Below are 16,635 nucleotides of genomic sequence, written 5' to 3'. Positions count from 1 at the left end.
ATATAGATATAGATATAGATATAGATATAGATAGCTATAGATATAGATATATATTTCTGATGATGAGGAGAGATCTAATTGGAGTGATTTCAAGGCCATTTAGACGTTTGTAACTGGCTCACATAACCTATAAGACTGGAGGTGCTGATCTAGACACTGTCCATTAGTACATGAGCCTACTGAGGAGGGAAAGAAGAAATCAAAGATTAAAAATTCAGCAGCCCATATGTTTACCAAGGGAGAGATAAAGAGGGACCAGCTATTTTGAAAATATAGGAATAAGTTACATCATCACATAAGCTAATCAAATTGAGACTTTCAAGGGGGAAATACACACAGAGAGAACTCAAGGAAGATGAGGACTAAGTAAAGAACTGGAGGATAAGAAGGCCATTGGTAACATTCCAAAGTACAATTTCAGTTTAGTGTTGGGATACAAACTAGACTTCCCCCTCACCTGCCTCAAGAGCTTTGTACTTCTATTATAATAATATCCATTACAATTCCTTTTTAATTTTCTTATAGTGTTTTTTATTGGTTCCTTTATTTCTATTTTCATTTTTGTTCTGTTATTCTTTTTATTTAACTCTCTCTGTCTAGGAATTTATCTTATTTTGCTACACAAAGTAGCCCATCTGCTGTCATTTTGAACCTGTGGGAAGCTCGGCATCAGCATGATGGTGACCTTGACTCCCTGGCCTGTGCCCTTGAAGAGATTGGGAGGACACACACGAAACTCTCAAACATTACGGAATCCCAGCTTGATGAAGCCGACTTCAACTACAGCAGGCAAAATGGACTCTAGTCCACTTCCTCTCAAGAGACAGAGTGACGGTCAGCTTCGGGACACATGCTTTAAATGGAAGAAGGAGGCAGCTTTCTGCCAGTGGTATTTGGGGAATTCAGCCTTCATTTATAACCAGTGAGAATCTCTGGTTGAAGAAACTGAATTTAATATAGGTAAAATATATTAGTAGGGAAAAGTACAAGCTCTCTTAAACAAAAGAGGGCTCTGCTGTCCTCTGAATCCATACTTGGGTTAACACTTGATGAACTTCTCAGACTTAAGATGGTAAAGGATAAAAGTGAGGGCATAACTAGACTGAAGTAATTGGTAAAAGATGAGCTACAATAAAGGCAGAGAATAAGTGCATGTATTGAAACAGGTTTTTAATGATGTGCCCCTAAAGGACCAGCTGATTCTGGTACCAGATTATCAAGATATTTCTATTACCTGGCATCTGTGATGTTGGCAATCTTAGTAAAACTGGCTTTCAGAAGTGAAACAGGGTTACCAACTCATTTGTATGACTCGAACAACATCAAGGAGGGCATTTAGAATTTAGAACCTGAGTACATCACACCAGCACCAACCAACCACTTATCTATCCTAGCCACTAAATGGAAACAAGATCTAGAGAGGTAAGATAGACCACAAATGAGTTTTGGCAGTTTACCCCACCTTCATTTTCTTCAAATCTACCCACATTTCCCTTCCTTACCCATTATAGTAGAGGGGTTTCAAGCAGCATAGACTTTTCAATGTAGAAATTTCCTTCTCCTAACTCAACAAAGAGGACTATCTCTATTCCCAGCTAAGCCATTCAAATTGCAGAATGTTAGTAGTACACAGCTTATCACATGGATTTAGAGACAGAAGAGGTTAAATTAGACCCAAGGAAACATGAACTGCAGATGCCACAGTCCTCAAATAAGCTGTAATTTGAGGGTGCAGGTGTTTATCCACGTCCCCAACATTGTTATTCTACAGGAATAAGGGGGTTTTACTGTATTTTCCAATCCAGTTCTTGACATTTTCTAGCCTTTTGGGACTATGTTATCACCAGATCGCTCCATAGGGCTATAATTCCCCCTCCTTTTGCCTCTTGGGAAATTAGCAGATAGCCTTTGCTCTAAATGATATCTGAGTAAATAGACCTCTACCACAATGTCCTAGAAACCATATGCATTGTTCGGGGAGCTTTCAAGCTCTGATAACTTGACCTCACCGAGGATGCTTTCTCTGTGGCACCATTAACATGCTGCTTTATGTTTTAAGTAAGAGGCAATGATACCGTGGAAAATTGAAATCCACAGGTAATTCATGACCCCCGTCGTCACACTTTACTCCATCTTTGATCCTATTTAATCGTTTCTGACAAGATGTCAGGGTAGACTAAAGCTGAAACGCTCTGCTCCTGCTCATCTTCTGGTGGATGTGTTAATTAGCTGTCCACAACCAAGGCCCTAGATTAACCACAAGGCTGATCAGTTACCTAGAGGTTGGCTACATAGGAATAAAATAAAAATAGTCAGGAAATGGGGGAGGTGGGGAGTACCTGGCATTGGGGATATGAGCAATTTTTTTAACAATGTTTTTGTAGATCCCATGTTTTATAAAAAAAAAATGTGGTGAATCTCCACCTAAGGGAAAAGACCTAAAGATAGGATGAATTTATGATACCATGGGTAAGGGGCTGGAGAACCCCTGGAGGTGTTGGCCATTTCTTTAACTAATATGTGGTATATAGGGTATGGTTCCCTATATCTGATAGAAGCCTCTGCTACGTGAAATTCAAAAGCATCTTGCTTTTCTCAGGAACCAAAGGCATATTACATAGAACAAACAAATCCTCTTAGAACTATCAAGCATATTTTCAAAATGCCATATCGAGATCACAGAAACATCATTTTGCTAGTGTTTATTCCTTCTAGGGAACAACAGAGAGAAAGCATGAACATATAAATCATTTGACATCCCTGATATAATTTCTGAAAGAGAAAGAAGTGGAAGTATATGGTCAATCACCCAAAGTAAACTTGAGATTAACTGGCCTGGGTGATATGCAGAAAGAACCCGCATTAACTGTTGAATAATTAGAAGACACGTTATAAAGATTATGTTAGTATCCCTCTTGGAGGATTTTTGTTTTAAACCATCCTACCCTTATTTCCTCTTCCCTCTAATTGGCCTCATAATTGTTTTATCTATTCTGTGAATCCACAAAGATCCTTTTTAGATTTTTGATAAATTTCTTATACTTTAAAAAACAGATGGAAAAGTTTAATGTTTTCTCTAGAATCTATCTAGTTTATTTTTAGAGGTTGTTATCTACCCCTGAATGTTTGGAATTTCCTCCATGGACTTTTTCTTTTTATTTGGGTTTTATAAATGCACTTCACCATCATATCATATTGAGTAACAATTGAAGCAATTTACAATGATTCACCTCTGATATCAGCCCAAGATTCAAATCCATATTTCAGCCCATTTTGTTCCCTCCTTACATTTCTCTTAATTCTGCTAGGATCCCACATACAACTTCTACAGAGATGCATGAAATTCTGTGACCATTTCATGTCAGGATTGTTTGAATCCTATTTTGCAACAGAATTCCAAAAAGAACCCAGGCTTGTGAGATTTACAAACCAAAGTGTGTGGGTGGGTGTGGCAGGGAGCATAGAATTGTAGAACAGGTGGACTGAACTGACAAACTGTGGGTACTCACTGTGACCCAAACCCTTGAATATTTGCCTGTCAATACAAATTTCCCTCTTGAAAGAGATTTACTTGTCATTCCAAGCCCTTACTTTATAAGTGTTACTGTCCTAATGCGAAATGAATCAAGAAATTAAAAGTGCCCTTTAATACTTGGTAGGCTACTTAAAGTTTTTACAAAATAGCCTACTTAATGCCAAGTCTTTTTGTCCTCAAAGGTATTTACGTCTAATAATCATGCTTTAAACTTGACTTAAAATCATGCCACCAAAATGGTACACTTCACGGCTTCACCAGACTGCAGCACCATCAAGTTAATTTACAATTTTTACAACATTGCTTGTGCAGTCTTTGTAGTTTACACTAAAATCCTTTAAGCCAAAAAAAGGAAGCTCACTCTATGGATTTAAATGCAAACTTCATTTACTGATGCAGAAAGTCTCATAAAACTCAGATGTACTCTCACAAAAATTTTATTGGCCTTTTTGTAAGACATGAACAGGAATTGACACAGTTCTCTTTAAAGAGGGGAACTTTTCTCTATTTTTTATTATTTTTATCTTCAACTGCAATGTTATCCTTTGCCATGTCCCTCTGTTTTTTTTGTGGTTTTTTTTTTCAGTTGACTTTGAGAGGGGATATTAAGTTAGGTGATTAAAACAGGGTTCTTTTTGGATTAAAAGTTCTGGATTTATTGCAACTACTTTCCTTAAAAGACATTCTCAACATCAGGATTTGATAAGCAAAGGTAGAATGTTATAATGGCATAATTGGTTTTGGATAGTATTCTCCACTTGCCAAACTTCTGGCAAATCCACCTGTGAATTTCAAAATGTCATAAAATCTTTTGATGTGCTTTTGTCTTTCTTTTTTGCCATTTTTCTCTTGAATTTCTTAGTCCCTCTGTAAAGGTGTTTAATAATATAGTTAACAGATGTGTTGAAGGTGACATTCTCTCAGAAGTCTTTGTTCCAGATCTGTGAAGGTCACAGGAACCATGAAGGAGCTGAGAGATGTGCTTCTCTGGCCCACTGTGTGGCAATTTTCATTCATTTTCCTCATGAAACATTGCAAAGTTCTGAATCCTTAGTAACTCCCATCGACTGGACCAGAGTCCACATCCATAGCAAATGGGAGAGCAAACTGTGTCGGACAGATAGCGACAAAATTTTATTAGCACTTGGGTGTTAGTGGCCATAGCTCTGTATTTGAAAATTGATGCTTTAGCCAAAAGCTGAATGACCACTGTTTCCGCAGTTTCCACTGTTTTGTCTGCATAGAATTTTCCTGAACTACACGCAAAAATGTATTTTGTCAAATGTCACAAAGTGAAAATGTTGCTGATTTTAGACGTGTTGCATATTCTGTGTTTTTACTTTCCAAACTCTTTCAAAAGCTGCAGTTATAAAGCTGTTTGGCTGTATTGACAGCATGTGGTGTTTTTTGCAAAAGCAGTTCTAGGAGAGCCAGTGTCTACCATGGACTCCTCACATCCCCACTCCAGGGTTGTCCACAAAAACCAAAATGGCAATTTGTATGCTGTCGTTTTCAAAAAGCAAAAGGGGATGAAAACCAGACCTGGCCATTAGTCACTAGTGTGTAGTACTGTGATCTGAAGTAGGAAATTTAACTCAAGTAGAATAATTGTGGTTTTTGAAGCAGCTACTTTGCTTTTTTCCTTTTGCTGTGAAGATCATGGATTTGGAATGTCCTCATGAGGTGGGCCTAAGACAATAACATAAAACTTCATGTCTTAGAGCCCACCCTTCATCTGAACCCAAAGATTAAAATAGGCAGTAAGCTTCATATTTAAGCCTGAGTTTAAAAATGTCCTCTCCCACCCCTAATATTGAGTTTGTCAGGGGGTATATGTCTTTTTTTTCTTTCTCCCCCACCCAAAAAAAAGTTATAGCCCTGAATTATAAAATATGTTACTAAATTTGATAATGTAATTCTTTGCATGAATGGAAATGTATGTTAAATACTCTTACAAAAGGCATGATTCTAATGAAAATGTCCTTTTGCCTCAAATTTTGCTAAGCCCAAAATGTATTTCACTATTTCAGACATATACATACAAATTCCAAAATTAGACAAATGATACAATTCTCTTAATATCTGATATAGTAGGTAGAGATTTAACTGTGATTCTATATTGAATCATGATAAGGAAAGATGATATTTGAGGGAGTTTGTAAGCACAATGTCATGATTTAGGGCCCCAATACTGAAATACAGACATTACAATAAAAAATAGGCCTAATAATTCTAATATCCCTCCATTAGGGAGGTCTGATGATGCTGAAGGGAGATCAGCCCTTGCCAGGGGCTTCATCTAAGTCTCATCTCAATCTGAAACTGTCTCCAAGGCCCATCCTAGATTATGTCAGTCGTTCCCATTCAAAACTTCTCTGCAAGAAAGTGGATAAAATTCAGTCTGTGGAAACTTTCTGGTCAGGAAAACAATCTTTTCTAAATTAGAACAAAGACTGACTTAAAAAGTCCCATTCTTCATAATTGATTCTAATTGGTACATGCAATCCAATAAGTGTTGACCTAGAAACATCCCAAATATAAGCAATTAGAGAAAAATTGGCATATTCTTTTAACCAAAACTCAAAAAAAATATGACTAATTATTTATCTCAATTTCTGTATGGGAGAATTTCAAAACATTTTATTTTGTTCTGTTTATTTGGGGAAGGTGCATGGGCGGGGAGGGGGAGGGTGTCTTTCAAGTGATTCATACCTCAACCCCATACCACTCTCAACTTTTATTTGACGTGTTCAACGCCAACAAAAACAAGCAAACAAAACAACAAACTGAATACTTAATTTAACATGAGGCTGAAGGAGTGAGCAAGCCAGAGGAGAGAGTTTGAATAAAGCATGGCCTTGGCTTCATACCACACTTTTTGTGCCTTGTATTATCAATGTAAATTCTGAATGTTGTACAGTAAATACTTGGATGGACTTCTTAGAAAAGGCTGCACTGGCTTCTTTTTCAGCACATGTACATATCTATAAATATATATACATATATATTTGGTAATGCCAAACAGCTGTGTTATATTGTATTGAACAAAATGGACAGTTTGGATGTTTTATGTAGAGTTTGCAAAAAAAAAAAAAAACAACTGGATGGTTACAGACTTTTCAAGATAAATGTACAGACGTAAATTCCTGCTTACCAGTTATTTATGAATAAAGAGTCTTTTATTGACATTTTAGGATACTCCATGAGTAGAACTCTGAAATCCCAATGAGGACCCCTCTCTACGTACCTCCTGCCACATCTGGGCAGGGGCTGGAATGGCCTCCACATCAAGGACAACTTCCAAATACCTGTTAATATATTGGACCTAATTTCTCTTTCTGGCCTCAAGAAGGAGAGCCTATGAGGCTATGGAAGCAAAGACGAAATTATCATTTTACATGCCCACCTCACCACAACACCCACATTCACAACTTTCTTAGAATTTAGTTTTGTGGACTCCGAGATAATCCTAGCCATACCATTACTGAGATAACCATTCACCTTATTCCTCAAAATGTGTGGGTTATTTCTACAGACTGCAGAGAAAATGTTCTGCCTCTCCATGGGAAAATATTAAGAAAATAAGTACATTTCAGATACATCTTCACTGATTCAATCTGTTTGAAATGGTTTTTAAATGCTGGAAGCACCCAAGAATTCAATAACTATGGAGCACTGGTCAGAGCCAGTTTAAACAGTATGATCTACTCAAAGGTGGTTTCTGATTTAGTTAAATTAGTGGTTATAAATTAAAAGATTAAAAATTGCTTTAAACCAGTATTTTCCAGAATCTTTTCTTAAAATATCATTTCCATAGAAAGATAACAGGATTGTTTTGTATTTTTGTTTTCAAATTAAGCTTGGAAAGCTATGGAAAATGAAACACCATTCTCTAACCTAGATTTCTGAAACCCTTTATTTGTATGATGAATCTAATATTTATGATGGTTCTCCAAAAAGGGGAGTATATGCAACATTTCCTACACTTTTTTATTATATATTTTTTTTGGATCATCATGTGGAACTAGTAAAAATGGGTATGAATATCCACAAAGTAGCTGTGAGTGGTTCCAACTGTTTTCTGACCACTTTAAGTTATGTAGCACTGTAAAGCTGATTAAGCATATTTTAAAGTTACTTGTAAAATGAGAATTGGTTCTAACTAACTAAACTAGTAAATCACTATGATTAGGCAGAACCAAGTTGAAAATTCAGAATAATTTGGTTAGGACAAATAAATTCAATTTGAGTTGGTCAAAATAGATTTTAACTAGAAAAATGCTGTGACTGACATAAAGATCCAGCCATCACTAGTTCATCCAGATGAAAACTTCACAGATCAACTTGAACCTGTAATAAACTGTTCAAAATAATTTTTAAATATTTTTGTTTAAAAAGTATTTTATCTTGTTAGGAACTAATTTTGAGTGGATTAAGGTACTTTGAACTAATTTATGTTTGTTCTATGTAGCCAATATGTATTAGAATCTGATCAAACTTATTCTGATAGGGGTTACTTATTCATTAAAAAAATATTTACTTAGCATTTACTACATGGTAACAGAGTCTGGATCCAAAGCCTGACTACCAGTTAGCATTTGAGATCAGGCAAAATACTTGACATTTCTATTTCATCTATAATATAGGGATGATAAAAGAAATTTAGATCATTTACAAAGTTTGAAGATTAAATGAAAAACAAAAAAAAGTGAAGCGCTTAGCATGGTTCATAGTAAGCAACCAACTGCCTCTATAGCTTGTCTTATTTTAGAGAGGCAGTGTGTATAGTAGTTAACAAAATGTATTGGAACAACACATGCTAAGGTAGTAATCCTGAGTCTGCCCTTCTCTGGAATACATGACTTCAGCCAAGAAACTCTTTATCTTTACAAGGAGATGATCATATCAAGCTCACTGGGCCCAAAATAAATGTTCAAGAAACAGTATACAGTACTGTTCTGCTTATTGATGAAAATAGCTCTGAGAAATGTGTCCGTAGGCAATTTTGTTGTGTGAACAACACAGAGTGCACTTACACAAGCCTGAATGGTATTAGCCTACTACATACCTAGGGTCTATGGGGTAGCCTACTGCTCCTAAGCTACAAGCCTGTACAGGATGTTACTGTACAAAACAACATGAAGCTAAATCAAGTACAAGAAAAATAAAGATACAATCAAGAGGCATGGTAAATGATCTATGAGGTTGCTGCAGGCGTAACATACATACTGTTTTAGAGCAAACTTATTTTTTATAGTAGTCCATGCTAAAATCACAATCAAAAGTATAGTATAGTAAATGCATAAACCAGTAACATAGTCATTTATCATCATTACCAAGTATTATGGACTGCACATAATTGTATGTGCTATACTTTTATACAACTGGCAGTGTAGTAGGTTTGTTATCAACAAAGGCATCACCATAAACATGTGAGTAAGGCGTTACGCTAAGATTTCTTTATTGTAGGGCCTCTCAAAGGTCTGTACATAATAGCTGACACTTTTTGAATAGAGTAGTCTGTCCTTATTCGAGGGAATATTTTCAAAAACCCCCAGTGGATGCCTGAAACTGGGGATCATACCAAACCCTATACATACTATGTTTTTTCCTATACATAGAGACCTATGATAAAGTTTAATTTATACTGAGGAAAGTGAAATCACAGACAGCAAGCAAGACTGTGGATAAGGAGAGCAGGGGACTGGACTTTCAATGTGCTAGGTACTTTACATGGATTTACTCATTTAGTTCCCTAGCAACCAAATGAAGTCAGTACCATTGTTACTCACATTTTGTAAATAGGGAATCTGAAGAAAAGAGAAGTTATGCTAATGTGCATTTTTAATCACTCAGCCAAGGCTCTTGTTTACAATATTTCTCAGATATCTATCACCAACTAACTCCTATTTAATGAGCATGGGATAACATCTCCCAGTTCACATTTGGGGATTCACTTCTCTAAAGATGTGTAAGAGATAAATTGGGTCCTCCATCCTAAATAAATTTAGTGCAAATTTTCTTCAACTTCTTTTTTCTCATCAACCCATTTCTTTGCTCTATGTAGCATTTCTTATCTCTACACATATGGCAAGTCCATGGCAACCTTTTCAACATTTTAATTCTTGCCTGTGAATGCTTGATTGAACCATGTTCCTCTATAACTAATTACAAACGCACCCTTAAAACTGATGAGAATGAGTTGTAAATATCTGCTCGATCTTATAAAGACTACTTCTAAAAGCTGGAGGCATCTTTACAAATAATGAAATGACTTGTAACAAATAACCTTGCTCTCTCTGGGGTCAGAGAAAAATTCAATGTATCCCTCCTTTCAAAGGTGTGAGTGTTGGGTGGGGTAAGATGCCATGCAAGAGCCCAGAGTAGGTAAGATGTCACTAACTGAAGAAGGTTCTAATCTTAGCTCTCATGCAAATCAGTGGAGTCTCAGGCAATTTTACTTTTTGAGTCTCAATTTCCACGTCTGTTAAATCAGCATCATGAATATCCTGTCCCACTAACTACATGTGGCTATGGCAAGGATCAAAAGAAATACTATGTGTGAAAAAAATAATATTATAAAAGCCCTATGCAGGGATTTTAACACAAAGAAAAAAACTACACAATGACTATCAATTCATACTTTTAAGCCAAATTGATTGTTAAGACATGCAGGTAAAAATTTAAAGTGACCTATACATGTTCCTTCCCTTCCTCTTATCCGTAGGTTCAATAATTTGGTTAGAATAATCAGAAAAACAGAAATGGAATTTTCTCCTAGAATTGCATCTCCAGAAATCCAAGTACTTTGAAAAAGATCATCAATATCAGTGTGCTCTTGACATGATAAATAAAAAATTATATAAAATGCTAAAGTCAGCTACCATTTTGTTGTCACTAAAAGGAGAGTTAACACTTCTTTTCTGGCTTTTATGGGCCCAAACTATCATTTCTTTTTATTGTCCTTTATATTCTTGACCACAAACAAACAAACATTTGCATTGTATTGGCTTACTAGTTTACCCAGGTCTTAAATTTATTAAGAAATAATATTCAGTGACTGTCTACTATGGGGAAAACACTATACTAAGCAACAGAAATAGAACAATGAAAAAAAAGCTAAATATCCCACTGTCACAGATATTTCATTCTTCTGAGAGGAGACAAAGAGTAAAGGTTAAATAAGTGAAATATAAAGTAAGTTAGACATGGGAAAGAGGCATGGGGTTTCAGGGGTGTGATTCCGGTTATATATCTTTTTTTTACTAGATGGAGTATGGAGAGGTAAAGCCTATTTAAAGTGGATTCAAGAAAAAATGTAAAGAGAAAAGGGAGAAAGCAAGTAAAATCAGTTCATTTGAGGAGCTTTATTATAAAGGAGAGATTTTTAAAGGAGATGAGAAAGTGAGATTCTTGAAATAGGGATTGTGGAAAGGAGTATTTGTTGTAAACATGGTTTATTTGGGGGTTTCTGGATCTTGGCACTATTAATATTTGGGGCTGGATAATTCTTCTTTGTGAGGGGCTGTCATGTGTTATGCAGGATGCTTGGCAACATATCTAGCCTGTACCCACTAAATGCCAATAGTGCCTACCAACTATGACAATCACAGACTTCTCCAGACATTCCCAAATACCCTCTGAGAGCAACCAAGGTTGAGAACCACTGGTCTGTAATGTGTTAATAGGTCATAGTAAGTAGCTGAGGTAGGGCGAAAGGTAAAATCATTGGAGTCAAAATTCAATGAACTGAGAGAGCAGGGAGGTAGAGGGATCATCTGTATGTATACTGAAATCTCCAGAATTAAAACAGGATATGGCCCTGGCCTGTTTGGCTCAGTGGATAGAGCGTTGGCCTGCGGACTGAGGGGCCCCGGGTTCGGTTCCGGTCAGGGGCACCTGCCCGGGCTGCAGGTTTGGTCCTCAGTGTGGGGCATGCAGGAGGCAACCGATCAATGATTCTCTCTCATCATTGATATTTCTATCTTTCTCTCCTTCTCCCTTCCTCTCTGAAAACAAACAAACACAAAAACAGGAGCATGTTGCATAGATTGACAGTGAGCCAGAAGCTAACTCTTCAATGAATAACAGGAATTGACTTAGTATCTGTGGACTATTGCAACCAGGAGAGCCAGTAGCTGGTATCATCTCAAAATATGAGCATTAAAAGTGGAAAATTTTAGGGAAAAGAAAGATAGTCTGGAAATGGCCATGAAAAGGAAAGAGAACTCCCAGCCACCTCTGGTGGTACAGCAAGTTTAGGAGAGGAAGTAGTTTCTTTAAAGAGGAGCCAGGTTTTAGTAAAAGGAATGAACAAAAACAAAAATCAGAAGTAAGGTTTTTGGTGGAGGAATAAATTCCCTCTACCCTCTTTGGGTCTCCGGCTAGGCTAAGAATTAAACCAACATAAAGCAGATTAACCAGAGAAAAGCATACAAATGTTATTGAATATTTATGTGTACATGGGAGCCTTCACAAGAGAATGAAGACCCAAAGGAGTGACAGAGCTGGAAGCTGTTATACCTTTCAAACAAAGAAAGAATAAATATGTGAAGAACTGACAAGACAAAGGGGTTTGGGCTAGTGGTAGTAAATAATGAAGTAACAAGGTTTCTTTATCCAGTCTCTGGGCTCTACGCTCTGTCTCTGGGGTTAAAAATCTTATAGGGTAATAATAGATACCCTATAGGATATTGACAAATTTTAGAATAAACAATAAATGGATATCCTAGAGTGCAATAAAAATGTAATATTTATGATTATCTTTTGTAGAAAGTAGAAATCAATTGTATCTGGAAAAAATTCATTTGCACGGCTACGGATAAAAATCATGTGCCTTACTTCCAGTTTTCTAGTTTAACTTCTCCCCCGCTAAGGAGCTGTAATGTAAGCAAGTCAAAGAGTACATCCAAGGGACAGTCCAAGGAGCACACCTCTATGGAATCAAATAATCCCTAGGTCAGTTAAACAACACCCAACACTTAACTGAAAAGACACTCAGTATTTTCTTTTGTCGAAGTTCAAGCATTTGGCAACTTGATAATACTAAATGTACATTAGTTCTCAACAACGTTCCAAGTCATTGTTGTCTGCTTTTCTCCTTCTGTCACCCCAAGAATTGGCAGGTCTGTTTCCCTTCTTTACCACCAACATCAGTAACTCAACATATGAAGTCATTAGAGGAAGACAGAAGTTGCGTGGCCTCTCCTACTATCTCCATTCTTGTCTACACTAAGCCATTGCCAATCCTGAAATTGAGAATTGTTTTTTTATAGTTACTTTTCAATGGTGAGCCCTGGGGTCAGGGGTGAAAAAAAAGTCTGTTTCAGTGTGCGAGGATCCATCCATCACTGACAAGTACAAATTCCCCTCCTTTTGTTTCTTTCCTATTTTACCCCATTTTCAATATAATTAGCCTCAGAGGGACTTAATATTTGTCTTTAAATATTTGAAAGTCTGTCATATGGAAGACGAATTAGACAAGGGCCGCCTGGTCCCAGGTGAGAGAACTAGGACCAATTCTGCAGAAACTACAGGGAGACTGTTAAATCCCTTACAGCGAGGCTCCTTTTCATAGAACTGCCCAAATCTGGGAGGAGTTTTTCAGGAACCTTAAAAAAGCATCATGGCTTTCACTGAGACAAGCAAATAGTGTTCTCTTTGTTGACACTGTTTTTTACTTTGGGGTAAGCCCTTTCCTCCCAGGCTGCCACTAGGATTTTTTTTCTCTTCCCCTTCAGATTGAGGTTCTTGTTTCCTCCCACTAACCCGATCTTCATTCCCTAATCCAGTGATGAGCAAGGTTGTTGGTAAGGTAGAGTGTAAACTACAAGGCTCTGTTGAAACTACGCAGCACTGCCACTGTAACAGAAAAACAGTCACAGTGCAATCGTCAACAAATGAGTGTGCCTGTGCTGCAATACAACTATTTATGGACACTGAAATTTGACGTATGTATAATTTTTATGTATCACATAATATCACACTTGTTTTGTTGTTTTTTCAATAATTTTAAAAAAACTTATTTTTTTGTAATGTTTTTGTACATTTTTATTGATTTCAGAGAGGGAGAGATAGAAACATCAATGATGAGAGAGAACCATTAATAGGTTGCCTCCTGCATGCCCCACCCTGAGGATCAAGCCTGCACCCCAGGCATATGCCCCAACCAGTAATCAAATCATGACCTCCTGGTTCATAAGTCCATGCTCAACCACTGAGCCATGCTGGTTGGGCTATTCTTTTTTTTTTTCTTCAATCCTCAACTGAGGACATGTTTATTGACTTTAGAGAGAAAGGAAGGGAGGGAAGAAGAGAAACATCAGTTGTCTCCCATAACCCCAACCAGGGATCAAACCTACAACCTAGATATGTGCCCTGATCTGGAATCAAACCCGCAACTTTTTTGGTGTAGGGGACCACGCTTCAAACAACCAAGACACCTGGCCAGGGCTTAAAACTATTCTTAGTTCATTAGTCTGTGCTTAGCAGGTAGCAGCCTGAATTTGGCCTGAGAGCCATAGTTTTCCAATACCTGCCCTAGCCTCTCATGGTAACTTGTCAAAGTCCACATGCCATCTATTGACATCTCAAAGGAGGTCCACTAGGCTGAGAATCTGCTGAGCTTTGGAAGCAGTAAAAGGCCTAGGGCTCAATCAGAAGGCTTTATATCTCAATGTTTTTTAAATCTAAGTTGATAGTTTTATTAAGTGGTTCCATTTGAAGATATTTTGTTGGTGTTTATGTTTTGAACAAACTACCTAGAACAAAAATCAGAAACTCAAGTAGGGCAAGTAGGAGCAGAACTGCCTTTGTTAACAAAACCCTGAGACTGTCACATGGTGAGAGTGGCAACAGTTCCACTTTGGTCAGAGAAAGCTTCATTGGGATACACTGCTGGGCAGCCTCCCTCACAGTAAAGTTTGACTGCTCAGACACCACATTATTGTCTTGTAAAACCAGAGCATCCCCTTCTATTAGTATCCATTTCAGGCTTAAAGTATAATAGGTTATAATAAAGACTCTCTTTATAAGATAGTTTAAAGATTATTTCTCAGTCCATTTGTTAGCACTTATGTCAATACTGCCAAGGCAGGTCCCCAAAAAGGTAGTAACAAAAAATTCCAATAGTACTTACAAGATTCCCTCAAAGGGAGGTTCTGGTGACAACTTTCAATTTGGAGAAAGCAGTAGAAAGGAATTTCTAAGCTACTTATCTCTACTTTTCCTTCTATGTTTCAATACGTGAGGCTTCATCCATTACTGACATGTATCAATCCCCCAACTTTTCATTCTGTTCTATTTTTTTTTCCCATTTTCAATATAATTAGACTCAAGGGAACTTGATATTTGTCTTCAAATATTTGAAAGTCTGTCATACGGGAGAGGGATTAGACCAGGGCTGCCTGGTCCCATGTGATACAACTAGAACCAATTCTACAGAAACTACAGGGACACTTTAAAAAAAATTATTCCTGCCCTGACCAGTTTGGCTCAGTGGATAGAGCGCCGGCCCATGGACTGAAGGGTCCCAGGTTCGATTCCGGTCAAGGGCATATACCTTGGTTGCGGGCACATCCCCAGTAGGGGGTGTGCAGGAGGCAGCTGGTCGATGTTTCTCTCTCATCAATGTTTCTAACTCTCTATCCCTCTCCCTTCCTCTCTGTAAAAAATCAATAAAAATATTTTTTTAAATTATTCCTTATAGTGAGCATCATTTTCATAGAGCTGTCCAAATCAGGGGTACTCTCAGAATTTCAAGTCACTAAACATATTCATACAGAGACCAAACTACTATTGGAAGGGATTTTGTAAAGAGAATTCAAACATCCTAAAATAGTTGATCTACAAGTTCTAAAATTCTATGAGTCAGCAAGTTGTTGATTATTATATAATAATAGCAGCTCCATTGTTTGACTTCTTCAATATTATCAAATACTGTACTGAAATCTATATACTTATTTAATACAATGATGAGGTCTATGCTATTAGTATCTAAAATTTTATAAATAACTATACCAAGGCCTAAGATGTTAAGTAATTTGCCCTACGTGACACAGCTGGTAAATGAAAGATTATAGATTTGCATCCAGATCTACTTGACACCAGGGTTCAGGCTCTTAAAACTAGGCTGCTTCTTAGTAGTGGTGGAATGCAATGAGCTTTAAGGACTTGATCTGTGTTCCATGGTAATTTGTAATCTAAGGTAGACAAAAGTAAAGGATATAGAATATATGCATGGGATGCCTTACAGCTGTTAAAGTGAATGCATCAACATGTATGCATCACAAGAACATGTTGAGTGAAAAAAAGGTTACAGAACAATATGTACAATACTACAACATTTGCAAAGAATTTCAAACATACAAAATAAAACCACAAAATTACTTAGGACATTAAGATGTAAACATGAGTGGGAATAAGATATATCAAATGAAGTTAAAATAAATAAAATGAGGAAAAAGACTGAAATTGAAGAAAGTTGAGTCTTTAATTATACATCTGTGTGATACTTTGGTTCTTTTAAAATAGAAACATTTAGTTTCAACTTAATGATTGGGAAAAACTCCCAAAACCTAGAACAAGAGATGTAAAAATTAGATAAGAAAGTATAAGCAAAGTAAGGAATTAAACTTGGAAATTTGTATTCAAATAATAGCAATCTCAGAGAGAATAAACATAAAAGATGAAATTGCCAAAGGATTTTTTTTTTATAAAATGCAACTCGAATGGCAGAGCATAACATAAATTGAGAACACTTGTGAAATACTTAATTAAAGAAAATGAAAGATCCACAATTGGATATAACTACTTTGATATTTCAAAACACCTCAAATAGAGATCCTATTGAAGTCCTTAAGTGTTTCCAGGGTAAATAAGAGAAAAATAACTAAATAAAACACATGAGAAAGAATATCACTGTACATCTCTATTCTAAGGGAAATAATTTAGAATCTGAAATCCTATAACTAATCAAGCCATCACTAAATGTCAACACACAGAAAGACATTTTCAGACAGAAAAGTTCTTGAATTTTTCTTTTCTTAGGAAACTTCAAACAGATATGTACATGCAAACAAGAGAGAAAACTAGAACAAGAT

The 16,635-nt window shown here is 36.7% G+C and overlaps 1 protein-coding gene across 1 annotated transcript in view; it reads left to right on the top strand.

Moving 5' to 3' along the window:
* The window catches only part of UNC5D (unc-5 netrin receptor D), a 226,256-nt gene extending 220,665 nt beyond the window's left edge, over positions 1 to 5,591 (top strand). The window contains exon 18 of the mRNA XM_005864024.2: positions 601 to 5,591. Within this exon, the coding sequence (XP_005864086.2) occupies positions 601 to 805 (205 nt within the window). The 3' untranslated portion in view covers positions 806 to 5,591. The remainder of the gene's footprint in view (positions 1 to 600) is intronic.
* The last annotated feature ends 11,044 nt before the right edge of the window (positions 5,592 to 16,635 follow it).

This window comes from Myotis brandtii, unplaced genomic scaffold (genome assembly GCF_000412655.1).
Source record: "Myotis brandtii unplaced genomic scaffold, ASM41265v1 scaffold185, whole genome shotgun sequence".
In the NCBI taxonomy this organism is placed as follows: Eukaryota; Metazoa; Chordata; class Mammalia; order Chiroptera; family Vespertilionidae; genus Myotis; species Myotis brandtii.
This window is presented reverse-complemented; position numbering and strand designations above follow the sequence as displayed.